The sequence below is a fragment of the Taudactylus pleione genome, unplaced genomic scaffold (assembly GCF_031769625.1).
Source record: "Taudactylus pleione unplaced genomic scaffold, aTauple2 ptg000003l, whole genome shotgun sequence".
Classification (NCBI taxonomy): domain Eukaryota; kingdom Metazoa; phylum Chordata; class Amphibia; order Anura; family Myobatrachidae; genus Taudactylus; species Taudactylus pleione.
In genome coordinates, this window is record NW_028284406.1 from 3,610,933 (window position 1) to 3,634,548 (window position 23,616).

The 23,616-nt window shown below is 47.1% G+C and overlaps 1 protein-coding gene across 1 annotated transcript in view; it reads right to left on the bottom strand.

Annotated features, from left to right (window-relative positions):
* The window catches only part of HMCN2 (hemicentin 2), a 267,414-nt gene extending 244,140 nt beyond the window's left edge, over positions 1-23,274 (bottom strand). The window contains exons 1-4 of the mRNA XM_088466840.1: positions 23,040-23,274; positions 9,790-9,860; positions 9,485-9,643; positions 6,650-6,772 (exon numbers count right to left, since the gene is read on the bottom strand). Coding sequence (XP_088322966.1) covers positions 6,650-6,772; positions 9,485-9,643; positions 9,790-9,860; positions 23,040-23,274 — 588 coding nt within the window. The remainder of the gene's footprint in view (positions 1-6,649; positions 6,773-9,484; positions 9,644-9,789; positions 9,861-23,039) is intronic.
* Positions 23,275-23,616: the final 342 nt, after the last annotated feature.

A 23,616-nucleotide genomic window follows, 5' to 3' on the forward strand; every position in this document is an offset into this window, starting at 1 on the left:
GTATGGCTAATGACAGCCGTCAGCATATCGACGCCTGTCTTTAGACCCTTGCCGGGATATGACAGTCGGGAAGCCGGCTGTCGGGATTAGGTCCGCCGGCTTCCCGACTGCATACCCTGCCAGACACGTACAATAGTCATGACTGAAGCTGTTTCTAACCTAATGCTTCGGTTTCCTGTGATCCCAAGCAAATCACTTACTAGTGAAATCGAAAAATTGCAGGTGCGCACAAATGTGCTAGCTGTGCAGGCATTTGTGGGACTTTGAAATGAATGGCTTTGATCACAGGCAGGACATGTAGAAATATAGATATCTTGCGGCCTATTCATCATCTGTTACACGGACAAGCTGGTTTCTGCAATGCTTAAGTAACGGGCCCTATTAGGGGCCCGATGGGGCTGCCTAGTATTCAGCTAACTTTGAAAACTGGAACGTTTTTTTCTAGAGTTTGCTTGTGGGTATCAACGCCATCTTCAGATGGCGTTGATTCCCGGAGTCCTACTTCTTCCAATGGGAACGAGGTCCGATGCTGCAAAGAGGGATCCGAGCAGACTGAAATGCATGCATATACACCCGAGAAAGCTGTGTTATTTCGGGGTGGTCAAGGGAAGGTGAAAATTGCTAGTGATGATGGTCGCCAGCACTAGCGTACTTCTTGTGACTGGTGGTGCGAATGCACAGTCAATGTTGATTGGTGCTTTCATTATTGCTAGGGCATAGCTTATGTTATTATGTGTGTGTTTTTTTTATTCTTGTACTTAAGACGGAAAGTTATTTCTGATGTATTAGAAGAGTATTTGAAGCTTTATTGATGCCTAATAGTGAATTTGTATTTTGCAAACGGATTCAGTATGGATTGCAAATCCCGACAGCGGCATCCCGGCAGCAGTGAAAATCCCGATCGTCGAGAGGTAAGTATTCACTAACCTATTCTCCCCCCTAACCCTCCCTTAGCGGTACCTAACTCTAATCCCCACTCTAAGTGCCTAAACCTAACCCCCCCTTCCCCGCTGCCTAAAACTAAGTCCCCCGGGCGGATCCTAACCCTAACCTCCCCCGGGGGTGCCTAACCCTGACCCTCCATTCCCCTAGCCTAACCCTATACTCCCGGTGGAGTGCCTAACCCCAAGTCCCCCCTGGGAACCCTAAACCTAACCCTCCTTCGGGATTTCGACGCCTGTCATTTAGCCCTTGCCGGGATTAGACAGTCGGGAAGCCGACGGTCGGGATTCCGTCCATCAGTTTCCTGACTGCTTTCCTTGCAAACAACACAAAGCTCTGTAAACATGCTTATAACTTTATGGGGTCTATTTATCAAGCAGTGAAAAGCATGGAGATGTGGACCAGTGGAGAAGTTGCCCATCGCAACCAATCGGCTCCTACCTATTATTATAAAGTCTGTACTGATGAAATGCTACTTCAAAGCTGATTGGTTGCTATGGGCAACTTCTCCACTGGTTCACTACTCCACACTTTTCACTGCTTGATAAATAGACCCCAATGTGACGGATGTCTGGCATAAGCCGGGCGCATTTACTGCTGATTCCAACCTGCATGTGTCTTGCAACGATAGTTTTAGTGAATGCAAATTGTGCCTACGTTGGAGCGCAATTGTGTGACCATCTCTGCATTATCACATAAATGTACAGTATATATCCCTTGAACTTTATTAGAATATCTTGTCTGACAAAGCAAACTGTAGTCTTTGCATTTTGGCCCAGAATCAGGATAAATCCTGCAGCGATCCCGCATTCAGCGAGGAATGCCCCGATTGGCCCAAATTCTCTCCTCGGGAGGAATAAAATGGTTGCCTCCATCTTGACATGCTAAGCCATGTATGTAACCGGTGCAGTTGTGCAAACATGGGTGTATGATATTTCCTAAGAAAATCACCCAAACACAGCTCTGCAATATTATAAAAAGTGCGTAATAAATCACCCTTACAAATATCAGTCAATAATTAACGAAACATCAACTTTCTTCTAATAAAATCTTAGTTATGTAAAGATGTAGTGCTGTCAGCTGCGAGGAGGCCACATGATCGGGTTACTACCCCTGACGACATAAAATAAACAGTGAACATGGGCGCCATTATGCTTAAGAACCCTGAGAGCGACAGGGATTACTACCTTACATAAACGAAAGAAAGGAAACTCACACAGTCATCCCACGGCAGTGCCGGGGAGGGGGTGCGGATGTGATTATTCAGCACAAATAATGTGACCGTGATGGAATTAGGGCACTCTCTGTAATTACAGCCAGATGGGGCATGCTCAGCCAGCGTGCAGGAGACAGACAGCTTTCCCTATGTCATAAACAGCAAACAGATGTGATCCCCCCAGTGGGGCTTTGAGGGGAGGGGTGGTGGTGTGTTCTATGAGTTCTGGGGGCACAAAGCACCTCTGTTTACCACACCGGAACTACGACGGCACAAGGCTAGAGAACCGAACAGGTCAGCAAACCTGTACACTCCAAGGAGCTGCAGGGATATGGGGGAAAGCGTAATGTAATACAAGTAGACCATTGAGATATTAAACGGTATTGGCCTGTTTAATGATCTGTCTCATGGGCTCACTAATATACATCACTGACTGCAGAGAGCCGGCACGGCGCTAATGCAGTCTCTGCAGGATATATAATAGTGTGGCTACATGTTGTGTTTTCAGTTATTAGTGATAGACGGTAAAGGCAAAACACTGAATGTACATGAGGAAAAGCCCTAAGAACACATTTCTGGGACATAATGAATCAGGAAAGTCAGCTTTGTCCTCATGTAACAGAGATCATTTACTACACTGTTTATTATTATTAGTACAGGTTGAGTCTCCCATATCCGAAATGCTCGGGACCACGAGCATTTCGGATTTTGGATTATTCCGGTTTTCGGAATACCTGGGGGGGGGGGCCCGGCGGGTGTCACGGGAGGCCCCGGCGTGTGCTGCGGGTGGGTCCGGAATGTGTTGCGGTGGTCCGGTGGGTGATACAGGTGTCTGGCGCGGGTGTTGCGGTGGTCCGGCGGGTGCTACAGGGATCCAGCGGGTGTAGTGAGGGGTCCGGCGACTGAGGCGGAAGGGTCCGGCAGGTAAGGCGGAAGGGCCTGGCGCGTGCTGCGGCTGTCACGAGGGGTCCGGCGGGTGCTGCGGCCGTCACGAGGGGTCCGGCGGCTGCCGCTAGGGGTCCGGCGGGTGATGCGGGGGGGTGGCCTGGTGTGTGGACCATGCCCACGCCGCTAGTCATTTGCCGCTGGTTCTAGTGACGTCATGACGTCACATATGCACCAAAATATTCCAGAATATTTCGGTTTTTGGAATAACGGATATGGGAGACTCAACCTGTATTATTATTATTTGGCGGATGGTAAATTTATCTTGTCTGTACTGTAGAAGTGGCAAGAAGGCCCAGAATGTATTATTTATATTACCAGGCCTCAATGTGGGCTCATACAGAGGAGAGGTCTGCCACATGGGCCCTCCTGTTCATACCCGCACATGCTCCAGGACTGGAGAGGAGGGGGTCTGTGAATGGGCAGCATAGGGGGACATTAGGTGGTCCACGCGATTGAGCAAATACAGTTACAGAATCAGACAGAGCTTCAGATACGCCACAATCTTTTTTCCCGGTGTTCTTGGCAATTTAGGCAATTCTGCCAATTTCTTCTCTCATAGGGGCTTAGTCACAGCAGCACGCCTGTAACCCGCCAGCATCTGGCTAGCCACCCCCCCCCCCACCCCTCGTTACCTCCCAGACACGCCAACTGAAAGTCAATATGCCTGAGTCCAAGTTTATTCTGCGTCTCTGAGCGCTAACCATCGGGGTGCATGCGCTTTGCGACTCGGACGCATGTGCAGACATAAAACCATGGGCGCTTGCACTGTGTGCCCCACTGGCAGGCCCTTTGCCTCCTAATGAGACCTGCGGCCCGATTCAAAGGTGGATGCTGCTGCGTCCATTTTAGCGTTTTTGCGTAATAGCCCTACCTCTAGCATACAAGCGCCCATCTGACTGTGCAAGGACTGAGACGGCCACTTTGTGCTTCTTCAGACACAATACCCCCGCTTGGGGCGCCTTTAGACACTACCATTGGACGCACCATCGAAACTTGTACAGTACTTGCACCCAGCTAGGTGCAGATTCTGCATCAGAGTGTGGCCTTAACTGTAAGCCAATAAGCGTCTGAGTTTGCAACCACTTCTGTGACACTCCCATAACGCTCCCATCCAGGAACGCCCAGCACCAGGGGTGTAACTAGAGCTAGGTGGGCCCCATAGCCAAATTAGCCCCATAGCCCCACCTAGGTCCCTTTATAGACTCAGGCCCAACGTCACATTCTGCAGCCACGGGCGGGATGTGATTGTAGCCTGCTCCCCCCTGCGCCACCAGTGATTGACGGATGACAGGGTTTAATTGCAAGGGGCGGAGTTAAAGTCGCCGCAGCGGCGTATTACACAAAGGTTGCTGCTATTTCCTATGTGGCTAAAGGACCTCTGTGACGTATCCACCACGTGACCGCTGCAGGAGGCTGGACCGCTCCTGCGTTACCATCCACTAGGGCATAGAGGGGGAATATATATTTGTGGCGAGCGCAGCGAGCCACCGTGCCTGAAGCGAGGCGAGCGCAGCGAGGCGAGCGCAGCGAGCCCGCGAGGGGACTCTTTTGGTCCCCCGTTAGCATCCCCGCCCCTTCCCCTTTCAGGCCGGGTCACGTGGGTGTGACGTCACAGGTCCATCAGCCTTGTATAGTCTAGACCTAACCATTACACAAACACGGCTGGCCTGCTACCGACTACCGTAGGTGCAGGGGGAGGGCCGGGCCCATAGCAGCCACACCCCCTGCACCTAGGGTAGTTACACCAGTGCCCAGCACATACCCAGTTCATTACTGAGACCATGAGATGCCGGTGCTGTGGGACTTTTTAGTGACTTAGACGCTTGCGCAATTGCAAAACATCGACCATTTGCGCAAACATCAATTGCCACCCAGAGTCAGCCCCAAGCTGGTCTTTTCTAGATAACTCGCATCCTTTCAGCCAGGGGCATAGCTAGAAGTTTGTGGCCCCATAGTAAATGTGTGAGTGACCCTTTAAATGACGAGGGTGGATATTAGAGCAAGATTTTCAGTGATTGCAAAGCACCTCAGGAAAAGGAATGCGGAGGCTATCTAAGGACACGGTGCTACAACCTTAGTCATTACGGCATAGTCGCTGCAACGATTAAGACAAAACAAATCATTTATTACTTCGTTTCTGTGATAATATATGTTGGGGCTCATCCAAAAAAATAAAGTATTTAATAGAGTCATTTTGCGTTAGTAAAGTTACGTCAAGTATTTTTCTTTTTAAATCAAAACTGAAATTCCCTTCTTGGCCTTTACACCGTACATGTGGAATGTTCTCTCAGCCCTTGGAAGGTGATTCTCAGTATAAATAAACAGTGCAATTAAGATAAATCAATCAACATGTCTAATGTAACAATTTAACAATGCCTATTAATTAGGAAAGGATCAGTGTGTCACCCGGCCACTATTATCCTGTCTGTCATTTTTAGGACGCAGCAGAGAAATTAGAGCTACAATCTGATTGGTTGCTACGGGCAACAACTCCACTTTTCAATATATGGACACTGTGGGCCATTTCTGATCACAGTTTTCCTACTATTACACAGGAAGAGGTTATACAAAGTCATCGGTGTAGCTATAAGTGGGTGCAAGGGGTGCCATTGCTATGGGGACCGGAGACTTAGGGGGCCCACCTCTGGGACCTGACTCAACTGTACCCAAGTCGCACAGTTGTCTACCAGGTTCCCGGAAATGCCCGCTAAGAACTGTGTATAATGTGAACTGAGGGCACTGTATGACATGTGTACTGGCAGCAGTACATTGTGACATATTGCTACCTTGGGGAAATACTATGTGACATAATATGAACTGGGGGCACTGTGTGGTATAAGGTGAACTAGGGCACTACTGTGGGGCATGGGATGCAGTTTATAGACCGGCGGACTAAATGGAGCCGGTCTATATCCCGACACGAGATGCCTGACAGGGGGACTTCAGACAGGTGTCAAAATACCAACGCCTATCTGAATCCCGACACCGGAACACCGCAGGACGACAGCCTGAACGAGGTAAGTCCGGGTCGTCCTTAGCATTAGTCGCGGGGAGTGTAGCGGGGTTAGGGTTAGGTTTTGGGGGGAAGGTTAGGCACCCCTAGGGGGGAGGGTTAGGGGTAGACACCCGGGGGTAGGTTAGGGTTAGGCACCTCTCCCCCCAGAAGTTAGGTTTAGGGTGCGGGAAGGGGGGATTAGTTTAGGCACCCTTGGGGGGGACTTAGGGTTAGGCACCACCCCGGGAGTTTTAGGGATAGGCACCCCTGAGGGAGTGTTAGAGTTAAGGGGGAGGGGGGTTAGGGTACTTACCAGCCGGCGTCGGGATCTCCTGCTGTCGGGCTTCTTGTGTCGGGATTTGAACCGGTGGCTAAACAGCCGCCGGTATTACATACTGATTCCGCGGGGCATAACATTAGCTACGGCACTGCTATGTTGGATAAAATTAACAACTGCTGTGGAGAGAGGTGCCTCTCTAGAAAGTTCTGGCTATGCCCCTGTACACAGTGATTACCAACAGTTCCCTGACACTGAGACATTTGCTCACCTCATTGACCTGCTGCTTGTCCAAGTGGAAAATCTGCCCGGAACTGGTGGCTGCAATCTCTTCGTAGACGCGATAACCTGGATGACTCCGGTCCCCGCAGTCTCCTGTCAGCACAAAGACCACCTGCAAGAAAGTGCAGTATTAGTGCCTGTGTGGCCCAATCAGGTAAATGTGTTGGCTGAGCGTCAAGGTGGCGATGGACTAGTTCAGTGTGTCTTGGTCAAGAGTGGTGATGTGTAACATATCCAAGAAATTGCACTCTTATAATAGCGCCATAGTGTGGTCATGTTATAATTGGTAATTAGTGGCAAAATAATATTAACTTAATCCTTAATAGTGCTCAAGCCATGTACCCATGTTACCCATAATTATGCCCTGCTGTAAGGGTTAAATTTACTAAAGTGAGTTTTTAGAAGTGAGTTTCAGAAGAGATGTTGCCCTTAGCAACCAATCAGATTCTAGCTATTATCTTCTAGAAGGTGCTAATTAAATGTTAAGTAGAATCTGATTGGTTGTTATGGGCAACGTCTCTTCTAAAACTCACTTCTAAAAGCTCTCACTTTAGTAAATTTACCCCTAGGTCTAATTACCCAATGAAGCATAAAAATACATACACCTAGACAATATAAAAAAAATTCTAAATCTATATAATAATTCTCTAAGGTCACAAACATGCATGCGCAGTCGGAGCCGGTGTGCACGCCTGCACAGCTCCCACTACCAGGGAGCCGGGACAGAACTATCCTAGGAAGAGGATCCGGTCGGCCGCCAAGAAAGGGGTAAGTATGGGGGAGACCGAGCGTGCGGGGAGCGGAACCAAGTGTGTGTGTGGGGGGAGCTAGGGGGCCGGAGCAGCAGAGAGGGGGTCAGAGCAGTGGAGAGGGGAGGAGCTAGACTGAGTAGGGGGCGGCCCCGGAACTGGGGGCAGATTACGGTGACCCGACATTATAACGTTATATTATATAATATAATCTGTAGATTTTTGCTCTTTATAAAATGAATTACCTTTGCATTACTTTATAGTTAGTTACTAGGTTATAAACACAGTTGCAGTCGTGCACAGTAAGATGTTATTCCCACTAATTTTTTTTAAGGTGGTGTAACTAGGATCTACTGATCCCAAAGGCAGTTTTGAAGTGGCCCCCGACCTAGGAGCCAACGCATTTATGTCGCGAACCTATTTACTTACTTTACTGTTCGGCAGGCCCGGCGACAGGGGGGTGGTGCAAAGGGGACACTTGTACCGGGCCCTGAGATTCCGAGGGGCCCCAAAACCTCAGGGATTTCGGGACCCCAGGTCACATGTCCCCTTTTGCCTCTGTCACCTGCTGTGTAAGTAGGGCACCCGCACCACGAGTCGCTGCAGTGACAGGAGATCCTCCAGAGTCCCGGCAGGGACAAGGGGGACAGGCAGCGTGCGTGACGTCATGACGCCGCGCCGCTGCTGGTATTCTATAGAGGAGGAGCCGCCCGCCACCGCCAGGGAAGGCTGAGGATGGAACACAGGCAGCCCAGCACAGCAGGTGTTGGCTGGGGAATAGGGGGAGGTATATGAGACACAAGGGATGTGGAAGAGGGGGAGGTGTATCAGACACAGGGGCTGGGGAAGAGGGGGAGGTGTATCAGACACGGGCTGGGGAAGAGGGGGAGGTGTATCAGACACGGGATGGGGAACGGGGAGGTGTATCAGACACAAGGGATGTGGAAGAGGGGGAGGTGTATCAGACACGGGCTGGGGAAGAGGGGGAGGTGTATCAGACACGGGCTGGGGAAGAGGCGGAGGTGTATCAGACACGGGCTGGGGAAGAGGGGGAGGTGTATCAGACACAGGATGGGCAAGAGGGGGAGGTGTATCAGACACGGGCTGGGGAAGAGGGGGGTGGTGTATCAGACACGGGCTGGGGAAGAGGGGGGGGTGTATCAGACACGGGCTGGGGAAGAGGGGGAGGTGTATCAGACACGGGCTGGGGAAGAGGGGGAGGTGTATCAGACACAGGGGATGTGGAAGAGGGGGAGGTGTATCAGACACAGGGGATGTGGAAGAGGGGGAGGTGTATCAGACACAGGGGATGGGGGTGGTGTATCAGACACAGGATGGGCAAGAGGGGGGTGGTGTATCAGACACGGGCTGGGGAAGAGGCGGAGGTGTATGAGACACACGGGATGGGGAAGAGGGGGAGGTGTATCAGACACGGGCTGGGGAAGAGGCGGAGGTGTATCAGACACGGGCTGGGGAAGAGGGGGAGGTGTATCAGACACGGGCTGGGGAAGAGGCGGAGGTGTATCAGACACAGGATGGGCAAGAGGGGGGAGGTGTATCAGACACAGGGGCTGGGGAAGAGGGGGGTGGTGTATCAGACACAGGGGCTAGGGAAGAGGGGGGTGGTGTATCAGACACAGGGGCTAGGGAAGAGGGGTTTGTGTGACAGGCTAGGATAAGGGCTAGAAGAGAGGATAGGGGGCCCCAAAAACATGAGTGTACCAGGCCCGGAGATTTCTGTTGCCGGCCCTGCTGTTCGGGCACAGTTGTGTATGCAGGATCCTCAGAAGCAAGTGTTTTCTTCTGGGTAATAACGGAGCCCATAGCACTTGCAACGGTACTTATAGATATAGGGGGAAATTTATTAAACCTTTCTAAAAAGGACAGGTGGCGAAATTGCCCATATCAATCAATCAGCTGCTAGTTTTCATTTTATACAATGTACTAGCTAAATAATAGCTAGAAGCTGATTGGTTGTCATGGGAAACTTCTCCAATTGTCCTCTCCACCAAAGCCACACCTGAAAAAGTGTATGAATCTATAGACATGTTGAATATCGGGAGGTCTGTACAAACCTGAGACTGCTTGAGCTGTAACAACTGTAGGACCTCCTGTTTTTTCCTGAAATCTTTGGCTCGAGCGTCTGTGAAAACATAGATAAAGGATCCAGGCTGGGAGACCTCCAGCGCCATCTTAATTGCACCCACACTCATCTCAGGGCAGTCCCCCCCACCCTGCAGAGGTAGAAGAAGGATGATCAGTCTCATGCTCTTATTTTATACAGAGGTAATACATCACACTGTAGTGCCCCAGTTCACATTATGCCACATTGTGGTGTCCCCAGTTCATATTATGCCACAGTGACCTCACAGTGCCGTACCTGGACGTATAACTCTTCCAACTCCCTTTTGAATTTTTCTGGATCTGTGGTGATGGTGACAGGTCCTATCTCTGGAAGTAAAGAAAGAAAAGTGTTATATGTGACTGGACATAAACCAGAGCCGTAACTAGGGCACAGGGCACCGCAGGGCAGGGGGTGCTGTTCAGGCCTGTCAATTTTAGGTTGATAATCATCCTCACCTGTAGCTTCATCTTCTTTTATCCCCGGCATCTCCAGGCCTTCTAAACATATATATTATTTACCCCCCTATCTGGCAACCCCTGAACACCTTCAGTCATATCCTCTTTTATTTAACTCTTACATTTCAAAATACTGTCATACCCAGGACTCAAACCTATCACCTCTCACATGGCAATCAGACATCTTACATATGGAGCTATCTACCCCACAAATTTCTGATGGCAGCCCTAAACCCAGCCATCAATTGGTGCAACTTCACCATTGCTATCCTACATATAGAGATGGTGAGTTATACTGCATAATTATTGTGTATCATCAATGCAGCCATCATCATCGTACGGGACTAATCAGATTCGTCATGGCCATTCCCCATGAGGCCAAGCCCGTTTTCAGGCACGCATATTATGTCTCCTATTTGAAAAATGGGTGGGGGGGGGGGGGGGAATACCAATGCACTTTCTGGCCCAAGGCATCAAAAGTCTAGTTACAGCTCTGCACATAACTTCATCATATGGGTAAGACAAGCAACATTACAGATACCTGTTGTGTTGGCACCAACAAATCCTGAGGTCTCCAATATATAATTGACAGGTGACAGTTACCGAGAAAACCATAGTTTCATTTATAGGGGTCTATGTACTAAGCAGTTATAAGAGACAGAGTGAAAAGTAATAAGAAAGTGATAAGGTGCCAGCCAATCAGCTCCCAACTGCCATCTCAAAGGCTGTGTTTGAAAAATGACAGTTGGGAGCTGACTGGCTGGCACCTTATCACAGACATCACTTTTCACTCTGTCTCCTAACACTGCTTAGTACATAGACCATAGTTTGCTAACTAAAGATCCCACGCAATTTTATAGGGAAGATGTGGATTAGTGCTAAAAGTGATTGAAGATTCTAAGGGGTAAATTTACTAAAGTGAGAGTTTTTAGAAGTGAGTTTTAAAAGTGATGTTGCCTATACCAATCAGATTCTAGCTATTATCTTCTAGAAGGTGCTAGTTAAATGTTAAGTAGAATCTGATTGGTTGCTATGGGCAACATCACTTTTAAAACTCACTTCTAAAAACTCTCACTTTTGTAAATTTACCCCTAATTGTTTATACATTTCCATGCATGTTAAGGTGTGTTCTAGTTTTAACTAACCGGGTGTTGCACTTTTTAATCCACTCAGGTGAGTTTTTCCAATCTTTTGACCAAATGACATGACTGAAGAATCTACATGCATTTGGTATGTTGTTGGTTCATCCACTAGAATACACAGAGGTATGAATAGAGCCTAAAATTAATAGTGGGAGCCTTTCAGGTGACCCTGGTTTGGATTTTGGTGCCAGTACTTTGTGATCTTGGACAAATAACTGTTTCCATGAGTTCTAGGTTCCAACATAGATTATATTCTCAGCTGAGCATTAAAACAACACCTGGTATTTTCTGTGTGCAATAATAAATGATAATTCTTCATTAACATGCCCGAAGGATACATCTCGGAATGTGACCACAGTGTTTGGAGGCTGTGCCAGCTGTGGCCTCCACACCTTTAATGGCTGTGTAAATAGAGGCTATCGATCTCTACAGCGAATAGAATGTCAGTGCACGCCGACAATCTCCGGAACACATAAAACAGTGCTCACGGTCCGTCAAGTCTTTAGGAAACAGTTACGGAGTACTGACACCCATTAGCTAAAGGGATCTATTGTCTCTATTATACAGCCATTGAAGCTTTAGTGCTACACAATAAGGACTGCTGTGTATCTACACAATAGACTATAATCCAGCCTCATGTCCTACAGTGAGTGCACAAACACTTTGCACTGTATTTGTCTCCCTGGAAATTGTTGCCGCCCGTTTTCCCACCCCAAAAAAAAATATCTTCAATTGCTAGAGTCTTTAATGCTACTACACTCTATGGCCCCTATCACCACATTTAAAATGTGGTTGTAGTGTGATATTTCCAACTAAATTCGCATTGCAGTGTCAGAGCTTGAGATAAAGCTCTGTCCCTGCGAAACCTGTCCACCCACTTTTCACTGTAGTTTTCGGGAAAAATGCAGGGAGAATGTGCCACTGCCGGATACCACGTCCATCTATCGAACACCCCCCCCCCCCCCCTCCCCACCTGCTCAGCTTACCTCTATGAGTGATGCTCCGGTGAGCTGACCAGGGTCACAGTGCGGGAGCATGGAGACCAGCTGACTGGAACCCCAGAGGACCTCACCGGAGCACCGATCACTGGTCCCTGTTGTTTTTTTTAAACTATATCTTTTTTATTTTTTTTTACAGTAATCAGCTTGTGGTCTATTTAGACCACACAGCTGACCAAAGAGGTCGGCTCCCGGCTTTGCTCTGCCTATCAGAGCAGAGCAGGAGTGGGGGAACCGGGGAAAACCTTGGCTAACGCCATCTCCAGGTGGCGTTATTATTACAAGGCTTCCCACGGTAGTTTTTCACAATATATTTTTTGTAAATCTGAGCAGATCACATTTCCAATTACAACTATGAGAAATGTGATCTGCTTACTAAAAATATGTGAATTGAAGGGATTGGAGCAATTTTTCACAAATTCTACTCCAACTGCCCTTATAATAAATGAATGTGACTCTAAAATAATGTGAAAAGAGTTGAAAACACCCGTTTTCACATTATATTAGTAAAAATAATTTTAATAAATATGCCCATATATCTTTAATATAGAGTTTATTAGAATTGTATTATTCATGATCTTGTCCTCAGGTCAGGTCATGTTGGGGGACGTAGTGTCGGATGTCTGTATAGAGCAGAGATTCCCAAACCTGGCCCTCAAGGCGCCCTAACAGTCCAGGTTTTAAGGATATCTATGCTTGAGCACAGGTGACTTAAGTAGTACTCCGTCAATTTGATTGAACCATCTGGACTCAAGCAAGGATATCCTTAAAACCTGGACCATGATGGCAGAGTTTGGGAATCTCTGAGATGAGCTATACTATTTTATGAATTTCTAAAGGCTGTGTTGCATATAGCTTACACCATCAGTGTAGCTAAAGGTCACTAAATATCCAGAGGGATCACCATTTGGATAATATGGAAACTTTTACACCTAGATTTGTAGATATGTGTGTTATCCCTCAATTTGCATTCGCATAGATATTGCTATTTCTTTAAGCTCATACAACACTTTAAGTACACAGAAGCTCCAGGGAATCGTTATCTAGTAAATATCTGGCACAGCTGATTTCCTTTGAAGAGACTAGACATATGTATGCAGGTATGTGCGTTTTATGTAAAAGCCTTGACTCTGTAAAAAAAAGGTTATGTATTTTACCTCAGGTCAAGCCTCTGGAGTTTGCTGGGCACATATTGGAGCAATAATTACAAAATATCTGGCAAGCCACCTCTATACTCTTAAGGTTATAATGCATGTGTTCACGTATGTTTAGATATTTGTGTACATTATATATGTGTGTTATTTTTGTGGGTGTAATGCTTTTTTAAATGTGTCACACACCAAGTGGCAGCCATTTTCCTGCCTTTGTGATAACACATTTTCCTAGTGCAAATCTAGTCTAATGGACATTGGTTCACCTCACAAAATGGCTGCCTCCGCAGTGTCCATAATATATATATAATACAAATAAACTAAGGCAGACTGTTCTCTGCACACACAAAAAAAAATATATGATACTTTATTACATCTCTGCTGCATAGGAAATACTTTCCTTCTAAAGAATTACAAGATTGCAGTTTATTGTATTGTCTTTGAGCAGAATACGTCATACACCGCTCGGAGCTAATCTAAATGTGTTGCCCCATACGAAGCCTTAGAAGACGTTGTTAGTCATCCCTGTACTCGCGTAACGCGTCGTATTAGCCCAGCTCACGAGACCTTGCACAAAGTGTCCTGCAGAACACAGCTGCCGCAGTCGGTCTCGTCTCTCACTGATGTGCATACATCTTAATGAAATCAAGATAATCTGCACATAAAAAAGCTCTCTTTAGTCTTTCATCCCTAATGGTTTTTCAGCTCTTACGTCAATGCAGCTATGAATCAATGAAAATGTATACTGTATTTAATAATGTCATTGAGCGGTCTGGTGAATTCAGCATTCCGATATTTTTATTTTTGATTAAAGTGAAATGCCTTTATTTAAAAATGTATGTTTCTCAAAAAAAAGAAAGAAATGAGGGCCTGATTCAGAGCCGCTCGTTCGCTCCGAGCGATGTTTGCCCAACTGCGCATGCGTACGGATCGTTATACGCATGCGCGAACCAGTCAGTGCGGTCGAAATTCATGTGCTCGCAAAATAGCGAATGCCTGATAATTTGAGTGACAGGAGGAGGCGTATGTGGCTGGTAACAGGGGAAGGTGCTTGAAAACGGGGAGTGGAGATCCGAACGCAGGCGTGCTTAAAGGTCAAAACGGGCGTTTTATGGGTGTGCATAATTAAAACAGCAGCGTCATTGACCACGTCACTGGGTTATTTTATAGCCAGAACTGCTCGCAAAATTGTGGTAGCAAAAACCAACCCCAAGAATAGCGAGCAGTTCAGACCCTGGTCGATGTACTCGATTAATCTAATAAATAGCGGACATGATGTAGGATGCCAGCGGCCAGGGGGCGTATTTTTCCAAAAAACGACCGCAAGTTTTGTTCGCTCGTTCAGACCTAGAGGCGTGAACAGACCGCAAACAGCGAATGGTTGATTTGAATAGCCACCCCTATTTTCTGGACGAGCGAGCGCTAATTGCGTCCGGCTCAGAATCAGGCCCTGAGTGCGCTCAAACACGGCTGCTTATTTAAAACATATATTTACTTGATAAAAAAAAAAAAAATCAACATTAAAATACATTTGACATGAGAACAAAAGATGACAAGGTGCCTGATTGTAAGTAAATTAAATTATCTTGTTTTAAATAGTATTGCACATAACCACCAATAACACAACAGAAGTAATTCAAATTAATCAGCTAAAGATGAATTACGTAGTAAAGCATGGTTAGAAACTTGATATGTCAGTATTAGTAAGTTCATGCATGCGTAAATGGAGGGTTAGTATGAATCAGCTGGTATTGATGTTAGTATTAAAGTCATGCACTCCAATAAGATAAAGCTTGATCCACAGAATGAAAGTACTGCGCATAACCACAATACAATTAGAGAAAAGTCTTTTACCTCTATCTTTAACCAGGGAGGATTATAGCTGTAGTCTGAAGAAATGCTTACCGCCAACCTTGTGACGGGGAGGAACTGGATAAACTTCTAATTACCGACAGCCAGCAGCGATGTATGCTACTCATTAGTTGCTGACAATGTGTGCCTGGCAATGGGCAGCGCCTAGGCCCAGCGTAGAGGGACTTCTGCTCCCAATCCACGGCCTGTCCAAACGACCCAGGTCAAGACAGGCTAATAGGCGTTTGTTGGGTGGTGCGTGCTACCGGAGTCAAGCTCACAACTTCCGGATTTTGCGTTCCAATGGCGACAGACCTCTGACGCATTTCGCCGCCCAAAAGTGCCGCGGTTTCTTAAGTGGAATGTATGCCTGGCGCTGCAGAGCAGCACTCTGAAGACTACTGAAAGGTAAGTATAAACTAAATATGGGTGCGGTGTGGGCCCCCCAGGACTCAGAGGCCCGTGTGCACCGCACACTCTGCAGCCATTATAAGTACGCCCCTGGTTGGCACACAGACATAACCCATGCTGTCAGCCATTTAAACTAATCTGCAAATAATCTAGGAGCAGAACACTGGACAGCCATCAAGCGCATCTTTAGGTACCTAAGAAAGACAAGCTCCCTAAAACTAAAGTCCCATTAGCAACCATCGCGACGCATGCGCAGTGCGGATCGGACGCAACCGCCTGATGGCTTCCCTGTGTCCACCTCTGAATCACCCCCTATGTGTGAGCTAGGCATTCTTAGTTTAGATGAGACCATCAACATTGCATGTGACAACAGAGGTGCTATAGACCTAGAACCAAGCACATTTGAAATGCTGATGTGTTTTGTTATGTCTTGTTTTGCATGACACCTTTATGTGTTTAGTTACAGCTGAGACATCCAAGTGTGGAGTGTTCATGTTATTGTTTATGTAACCAGAGACGGCCTTGAGCGAGTGGGTTGTTAGAGTGGGGCGCTTTGCGCTGCCTCTGTCTTTACTGCTTCTGGGCACTAGGACTCGGCGCAGCAGCTCATGAAGGCGCAACCTCAAACATGCGCTACTGCGCAAGCGAGGCTCCCGCCCGCACTTTTCTCTCCGAACGTGTCCCAGTGTAGGAGAGTGTATAGTGACCCCATATACACTATCCACCACCGCTTACTATATCAAGTATCCTGCTGCCAGCATTGATTAATCGCTATACAGTGAGTGCAACCTGTAGCACCACAATGCCCAGCAACCCTAATGCTTCTGGCTGCAGTGGCGTCACAAGGGGGTAGCAGTCCGCACCCGAGTGTCACCCACTGAGGGGTGACACCAAAGTGCAGCACTCGTTTCCTGATACAGTGAGAGAGCCAGCACTGCAGTCCACACCTCCAGGAGTGACTAACACAGGGGTTTGGTATGCAAGGCCACGCCCCCTGCCCATGAAGCCACATCCCCTGTCTGTGAGGCCATGCCCCTTTGTGGACAGTGCACACATTACAACCCTCCATTGCATAACCCTCCATCATAGTGTCTGCCAATACATACTACTAAGTATAAAGTATTAATAAATCTTATAATTTTTTTTACAATGTTATATGACTACCATGGCAACAACAGTCACAGGACACATGATATGAAATGCTGAGAGGCTTTGGAACGCCCTTCCAAGCTGTTTTCTCTGTGACATCCTCCAACTCTTCCTCTAACATTTGCCTTCATCCATGCAACAGAATATACAAGGACTGAGGGGGTCATTCAGATCCGCTCGCAAGCGGGTCAATGTCCCCCACTGCGCACGACGGAGGGATCTCCGTCGTGCGCATGCGCGAGACCCAACGAGCGACGGGCTCACCATCGCTCCGGGTCTCGCACCAAAGGGGGCGTGCTGTCGATGTTGATTGACAGCACGCCCCCTTTGGTGGGCGTGCCTGCCAGACGGAGGCGTTCCCATGGGAACGTCTACGTCTCAAGCCGGCCCCACTGACATCACTAGATAGAGCCAAAATCACTCCAGGGCTTGCGGCAGCGAGACCCTACTGCAGGGTCTCCGTCGCAAGCCCTGATGGTCGTGATGGTCAAGACCATCGCGACCATCATCATGGGCGCTCGCTATAGCTGTGGGTGGTAACCCACAGCTAAGCGAGCGTCCATGAGGATGCTCCAAAAAAAGGTAGGAGGTCCCTGATTCAGAGCGAGCGCTCTGGTCAGAGCGTTCAGCTCTGAATCAGGCCCTGAGACCGCCACTTTCAGCCTCCGTGCACGCTGTAATACTGGTGCGTCCTTACACACCACCATCAGTCGCATCATCGAATCTTGCACCAGCCCTATTGCAGGTGCAGTGTCTCCGTCTGACCCCGGCCCCTTATGCCTGCGGCTGCGCGTCTGGAGAACGCGGGTGCCGCTTGCACTGACACACCCACAACACTCCCATAACACGCCCACTGAATGGATAATTTTATCACTTTGCACTGTGGGCATCTCTCTCTCTCTCCCATCACATGACATGCAAATAGCTGTCACCCTGTGGCAGCCATACTTCTTTGCCTTCCAGAGAGGTATTGAAAGGAGATAATGATTTGCAGAGTGATAGCTAAGAATGCATACTTAAAAGGTACTTTACTATTTAAATTTTTTCACCCAGTATACAGAATAAGAGGAATTGTCCTGTTCAGTTGTTCCATGCAGTGAAAATAGGTATATATGCGGCGACCAACATTGTTTAGGTACACATCACCAAACCCTGGCACTGTCACTTTAAAAAAATGATGATGACACTTATACAACTTGGACATCATGCATCAGGACTATGGAAGGAGCAATCCCTTTAATGACACTTATCATCAGAGTACGATATAATGCTCAATATTAAAAATCGTTAAGATTATAAACTTCAAGAAGTAGAGACCACCCTCTCACATTACCAAGGTGGGCACCTGTGTAACTCATCTTGCTGCATTGTACCATGCACTTTGCAGTGAGCTATGTACAGTCCCCGACAGTCACCTCCAAACACAGACATTCTGCTGACTAAGGGGGTCCTGATCCGAAAACAAAGCACTGAAAAGTAGACTCTGCAGCAATTACACCATTAATCATGCTTTTACTACTGTCTGCAGTGTCTCTGCTAACTGAGGGCTTGATTCAGTAAGGCTCGCTATTGCGATCGCAGCTCAGTAATCGCACGCAGGTCAGCTGGGAAAATATGCTAATGACTGCCGTCGCACTGCCGGCATAGAGACGCTCACTGCCTCCCACTACTGCTATGTCACATCCTTAATACCTTGCAAACCTCCATAAACATCAGTAACATCGAGGGGATGTAGTTATGAATCCCGACAAGGGATTTAAGATAGATGTTGAAATACCGACGCCTATCTTATGACGCCGCAACGCCGAAGGATGCCGGACCGAACGAGGTAAGTCTTGGCGCTCTTAGTGTTATCCATGGGGGGGGGAGGGATAGCTTTAGGGAGCGTAACGGGGTTAGGATTTGGGGTGGGTTAGGGTTAGGCACCCCTCCTGGGAGGGTTAGGTTTAGGGTCCGGTAAGGGGAGGGGTTAGGCATCCCCGGGGGGGAGGTTAGGGCTAGGTACCACAAAGGGGGGGTTAGAGAGGTAGGGATAGGGTACTTACCTACCCTGGTGGGATTTTCTCCCTTCGGGCAGCCGGCGTCGGGATATGAACCGTCGGCTATTCAGCCGCCGGGACTTCATACCCATTCCACATCGAGTACCATCGGCCCCTCACGCAGAATTACAGCAGCCCTGACCTTACGTAGGAATTGCTAACCTCGTAGAACGCAGTGAGGACTCATGCTGCATATTCAATTGTATTCAATCACACTGGCTAATTTATGCACGCCCATGTAACGGTGTTCAAGCGGTCAGGCACGCCTGCATTTCGCCGACCACCCCCAAACACTCACTGCCTGTCAATCACTCTGCTTGATCTCCGTGATCGCAGTGCGATTGCAGTGGTGCCTTTGCGCATTAGCAGTACTCTACAATCCTTCATTAATCAGGTCCCGAGTCCACACTCTTTTTCTTCAGATCCACAAACTCTCTGAATAGTTCCGATAATGAAGCGTAGACACTATATAGTACAATCGTTTCTTCCGATCCTCCGATTTATCTCTCCTATCGGTTACGAGGAAACATCGTGTCCCTGTACACACTGCACAGATTTACATGTGCACTCACTTAACAACAGAGGAGCTAGGGAACCCTGCATGTTATTTTGGGAATATACAGGAGCCTCATGTCATCATTCATTTCCCCGCTTAAACATTTCCTCCAGCCTTCCTTTTCGTCTGTTTCTTTTTCATGTTTTAAACATATGGTTCAATTATTTCCAACATTGAGAATGTATTAACGTAATGATGTTTCCAGCTGGACAGAGACATATACAGCTGCCATTAGCTTGTTTCACTTTGGTGGGACTGAGTTACAGGAGACCGTCCGGGTAGGCTGAGCAAGCACACCAGGCTGTAGGAGACCAGTTTGGTCACAAAGCAAATCGGATTATAATCACCCACTCACATGGGGTAATAAAACTGATGTCCTTGTGAACACCTTCAGTAGGCCAAGCAGCTGTTTCTTCTTGGCTGGAAAAGGGTTCAATGAACACGAAGCATCATGGGAAATAAAAGGAAGTTGTAGATTACAAAAAAAGAGTGGTGGATTTATGGAACAGTCTCTCGGTGTGGGTGGTAGAGCTTGAATTATCATTTTTATTTAATTGTACAGCGTAACAATATTAAGCAGCTCTGTACGTAGAAAGTTTCATTATTAAGTTCAGTCCCACACGGGTTTAAATTCACACATTAATGTCCAGTTTTGTCAGTCGACAAGGAAAACTGGCCCCTTATTCCCAGGTCCCCAAGACTTATAGGGCCCGCTGGAATCGAGCCCCTTTCAACATAATAGATTTAAAAAGTTTGCAACGATTTACTAAAGGAATTCCTTTACAGCCAATTTAGGAATAGGGTCAGGTATTTAAAGCTGATTTATAGCTCAGTGCTACAGAATTTAAAGCTGGAGGTGAGAATACCTCTCTAATACAGCTGTGCCTGAGAAAATTCCTATGGACAATATCCATGTACTAAATTATTATTTATATGGCGCCACAAATGTTCCGCAGCGTCTTACAAAGTACATAAACAAGTTGTAGACAAGCGACTTACAGAACAATACAGGACCAGAACATGGATAATATATATTGCTATATTAGCGACCATAACACCCAGATAAGCAACAGAGCATAAGCAACCAAGTGTTAGGTGCCCTATGGTGAGTAAGAAGTAGATGAAACTAAAGTAGGGAGAAGCACAAGAGGGTAGAAGGCCCTGCTTGTAAGAGCTAAATTATTATAACAGTTTCAGGTGCCTATTGATAAATAGCGATGAGGCGGCCTTTTTGCTATTAAGTTTCAGCAAGGGTTTGCAGAAATTTTGTTTACACTCTGCTTTTGAGTACAAGCTTAGCGGTACTACAGTACTTACAAGTGGAAGTAATGGTGAAGACTTGAATGGGTACTATTTATTATTATTTACTAAGTTATTTATAATATCGCCGGTATGTATGTAGAAAATCCCGGTAAGAGCTGTCCTTTGTCATAGAAGGACTTCTAGGTTTATGACCTACGCATTTCTTACCTTAGTACACCCCGCCCCCTGTCTCTGTGGACTTTACGATCAGGGCCGGCTCCAGGGGTCGGAGCACCCTGTGCCAGCTCTCTCTGCTGCGCGTGCCCGAAAATGGGGGCGTGGCCTAATTATCATAGGCCACACCCTACAAGACGTTATTTGGAGGCGTACCCGCTTGACACGCCTTCAAATAACATCAGGCTGTGGGGGGAACCTCACTAGCTGGGCTTCCCCCAGCCCTCTCCCGTCACTGAATGGATACCGCGCGCATGTGCACAGCATCCATTCAGACTCCGGGGTCCGGCACAGCTGCGGTGGTGGGGGTCCCCGACCTCCCGATTTGGCCACCCACGGGCCACAGTACTGTCCCTCTGAAATCGGGATGTTGGGGAGGGGTGCGCCCTCTAAGTGTGGCGCCCCTGTTCGAACACCCCTAGAGCCGGTTCTGTTTACGATAGACGCACATACAGTGCTAGGGTTATTTATTTATCTATTTTTTGTTTCCGGTTAGAATCCATTTAACCTACCAGCATGATTTTGGATTGCGGTAGGAAACCAGAGCACCCTACACCGATAGGGCCTTGGTGGGAATTAAACTCACAACCTCAGTGCTGTGAGGCGGTATTGCCAACCACTATGCCCCGTGCTAGTAAGTACTGCTTTACAATGAATGGACTAGTGTAAATATTGAGTCCTCTCAGCAGTAACACCAAAGAAAGACATTGTTCAAACAGCAGCATCCTCCAGCTCATAGATAAAGAGCCTGTCCCACAGCTGATTCACAGAAAACGTGTCAGAGGAACAAACAGCCAGTGACAAAACACACAGACACAATAGCCTGCGTTTGATCTCTACAAATTGTATCACACTGAGATGATAGCAACTGTGTGTGCGTGCCCTTTGTGACTGCGTATGCATAATCAATGCCTGGGGGCACATTTGTCGTTTGTGTACTTATGAGCTCAGAAATGTGGATTTGAACATGATCTACAACTGTGTGACAATGTACATTTGTCGGTCATTTGTGTGCACGCATCTGTGTCTGTTTTGTGATAAACAAATGATCGTTTTGTGTGTAGAGAGGATATAATTCTTCTACCATTTGGCATAAGAATTATATCTAATTGTTTGGCATAAGAATGATATCTAATTGTTACATTAATGCATGGAAATGAGTGAATATGGGGTTTATTTAACAAGACACTGGTGTCCATCATTATTAGTGACACATAATTATGCACCGCTGGAACTTATCAAGCTGGGGCTCGTTAGAACCCACAGTTAAAGCAATATGCGCACGTGCAGCCAGCGTCTGAGCAGGAGCACAATAGTTTATTCTGGTGGGGTTCCGGTAAAACCTCTATGGCTAAGTTAGTGCCCATTGTCAGTAATAGGTGATGCCATCACCTATCAGCGAAAATCAAAACCTTTGCTTCTTGATAAACTGCCATATTCTGCCATCCCCAAAGAGTTCTATTGAAACTGCAGTAAGCAACAGTAAATTTGTGTTAACCCTTTGATAAATGGCAGGGAGCAGTAAAAAAAGCATTTTCCATCAGTCAACGTAAAAAAAAAGGCTATTCACTGCTTCATAAATAGAGTATATACATATATATATATATATATATATGTATATATATAATGAAAGTAAAAAGTATATAACAATATATAAGTGGTCTGGAGACATCCTTTTGTGACAATTAATTCACAGTGGGCAATAAGGGAGTTGGTACTCTTTGGCTACAATAAAACATATGGCACATTCCTTTCTTCCAGAGAATTAAGAAATTACAATTAAATCTTCATAAAGTAAAATAAAAATCTATTAGTATCTGTTCTAATTTACAATAGGAAGGATAGTAGGTGACTGTATCTTAAAGCAAATAACAGTACAAGACACATTTCAGGAAATAAGTAAAACATTAGTAAATGGTGTGCATGTTGTCTGTAGTAACAACATAAATTATGTTTGAGTCCATAGGTCCAAGGACTTAAGCCTTTACTCAGGAAGGATGATATCTGTAGGGGCTTATAGGATTTCCCTACATATCGTGTGTTCTGGAACAGAGTTAAATGAAGCAGACAGCACCATACCTGCAATACCAGTATGAGCATTCACTGACTCAGAGCTTACAATCTAACGGGCAGGTGCATAGCATGTGACTGTCAAGCTCTTGTGGCACTACAGGTCACAGCATTCCCATTCCAGCCAAACCCTGGGACACTAGGATGGGATTTGTAATTCTACCCAACCTTAACTAAAGGCTGCCCCGGAGTGTTTCAGCTCCTTACCTGGGTCATGGAATGGGACCAGTACATAACTGCTGATTGCTTTGGTCCTGCGATTTAGGGTGCGCTCCAGAATCCGGTTGGCTCCTTCAATCACCTGTCGGAGATCATCATACATGGAGCCGGTGACATCAAACACGAAGGCTAAAGATGGGGCGGCATCATCCTGAGGGTTATCCGTGCCCACCTGGGCCAGCAAAAGGGCGAGCAGCACAAGGCTGCCTTTCCCTGATGCCATCTCCCAGTCAGTGGCCCAGATGCTGCAGGTCAGAGAGGGTCTCCAGAATCCAGGGTTCTCCTCTGTACTCTGAATGAGATGGAAAGATGTCAGGCTGCAGTGTACATGTCCCACTCCTCTGTCTGTCCAATTCTCTCCCTGGCAGCCTCAGCCAGGATTTATAAGGGAAACCTGCCCCCACTGCTCCTTACAAACTTTTGGGAGGAGAAGCTCGGCCCCTTACACCAAACAAAGAGACCCCTCCCTACCTCCCTGTACAGAGCTGGCCCAGGATAAGCCAAGTCTCTGGATACCTGAGAGGGAGGGAAGGGGGGAGCAACCCCCCCCCCAATCCATATACAG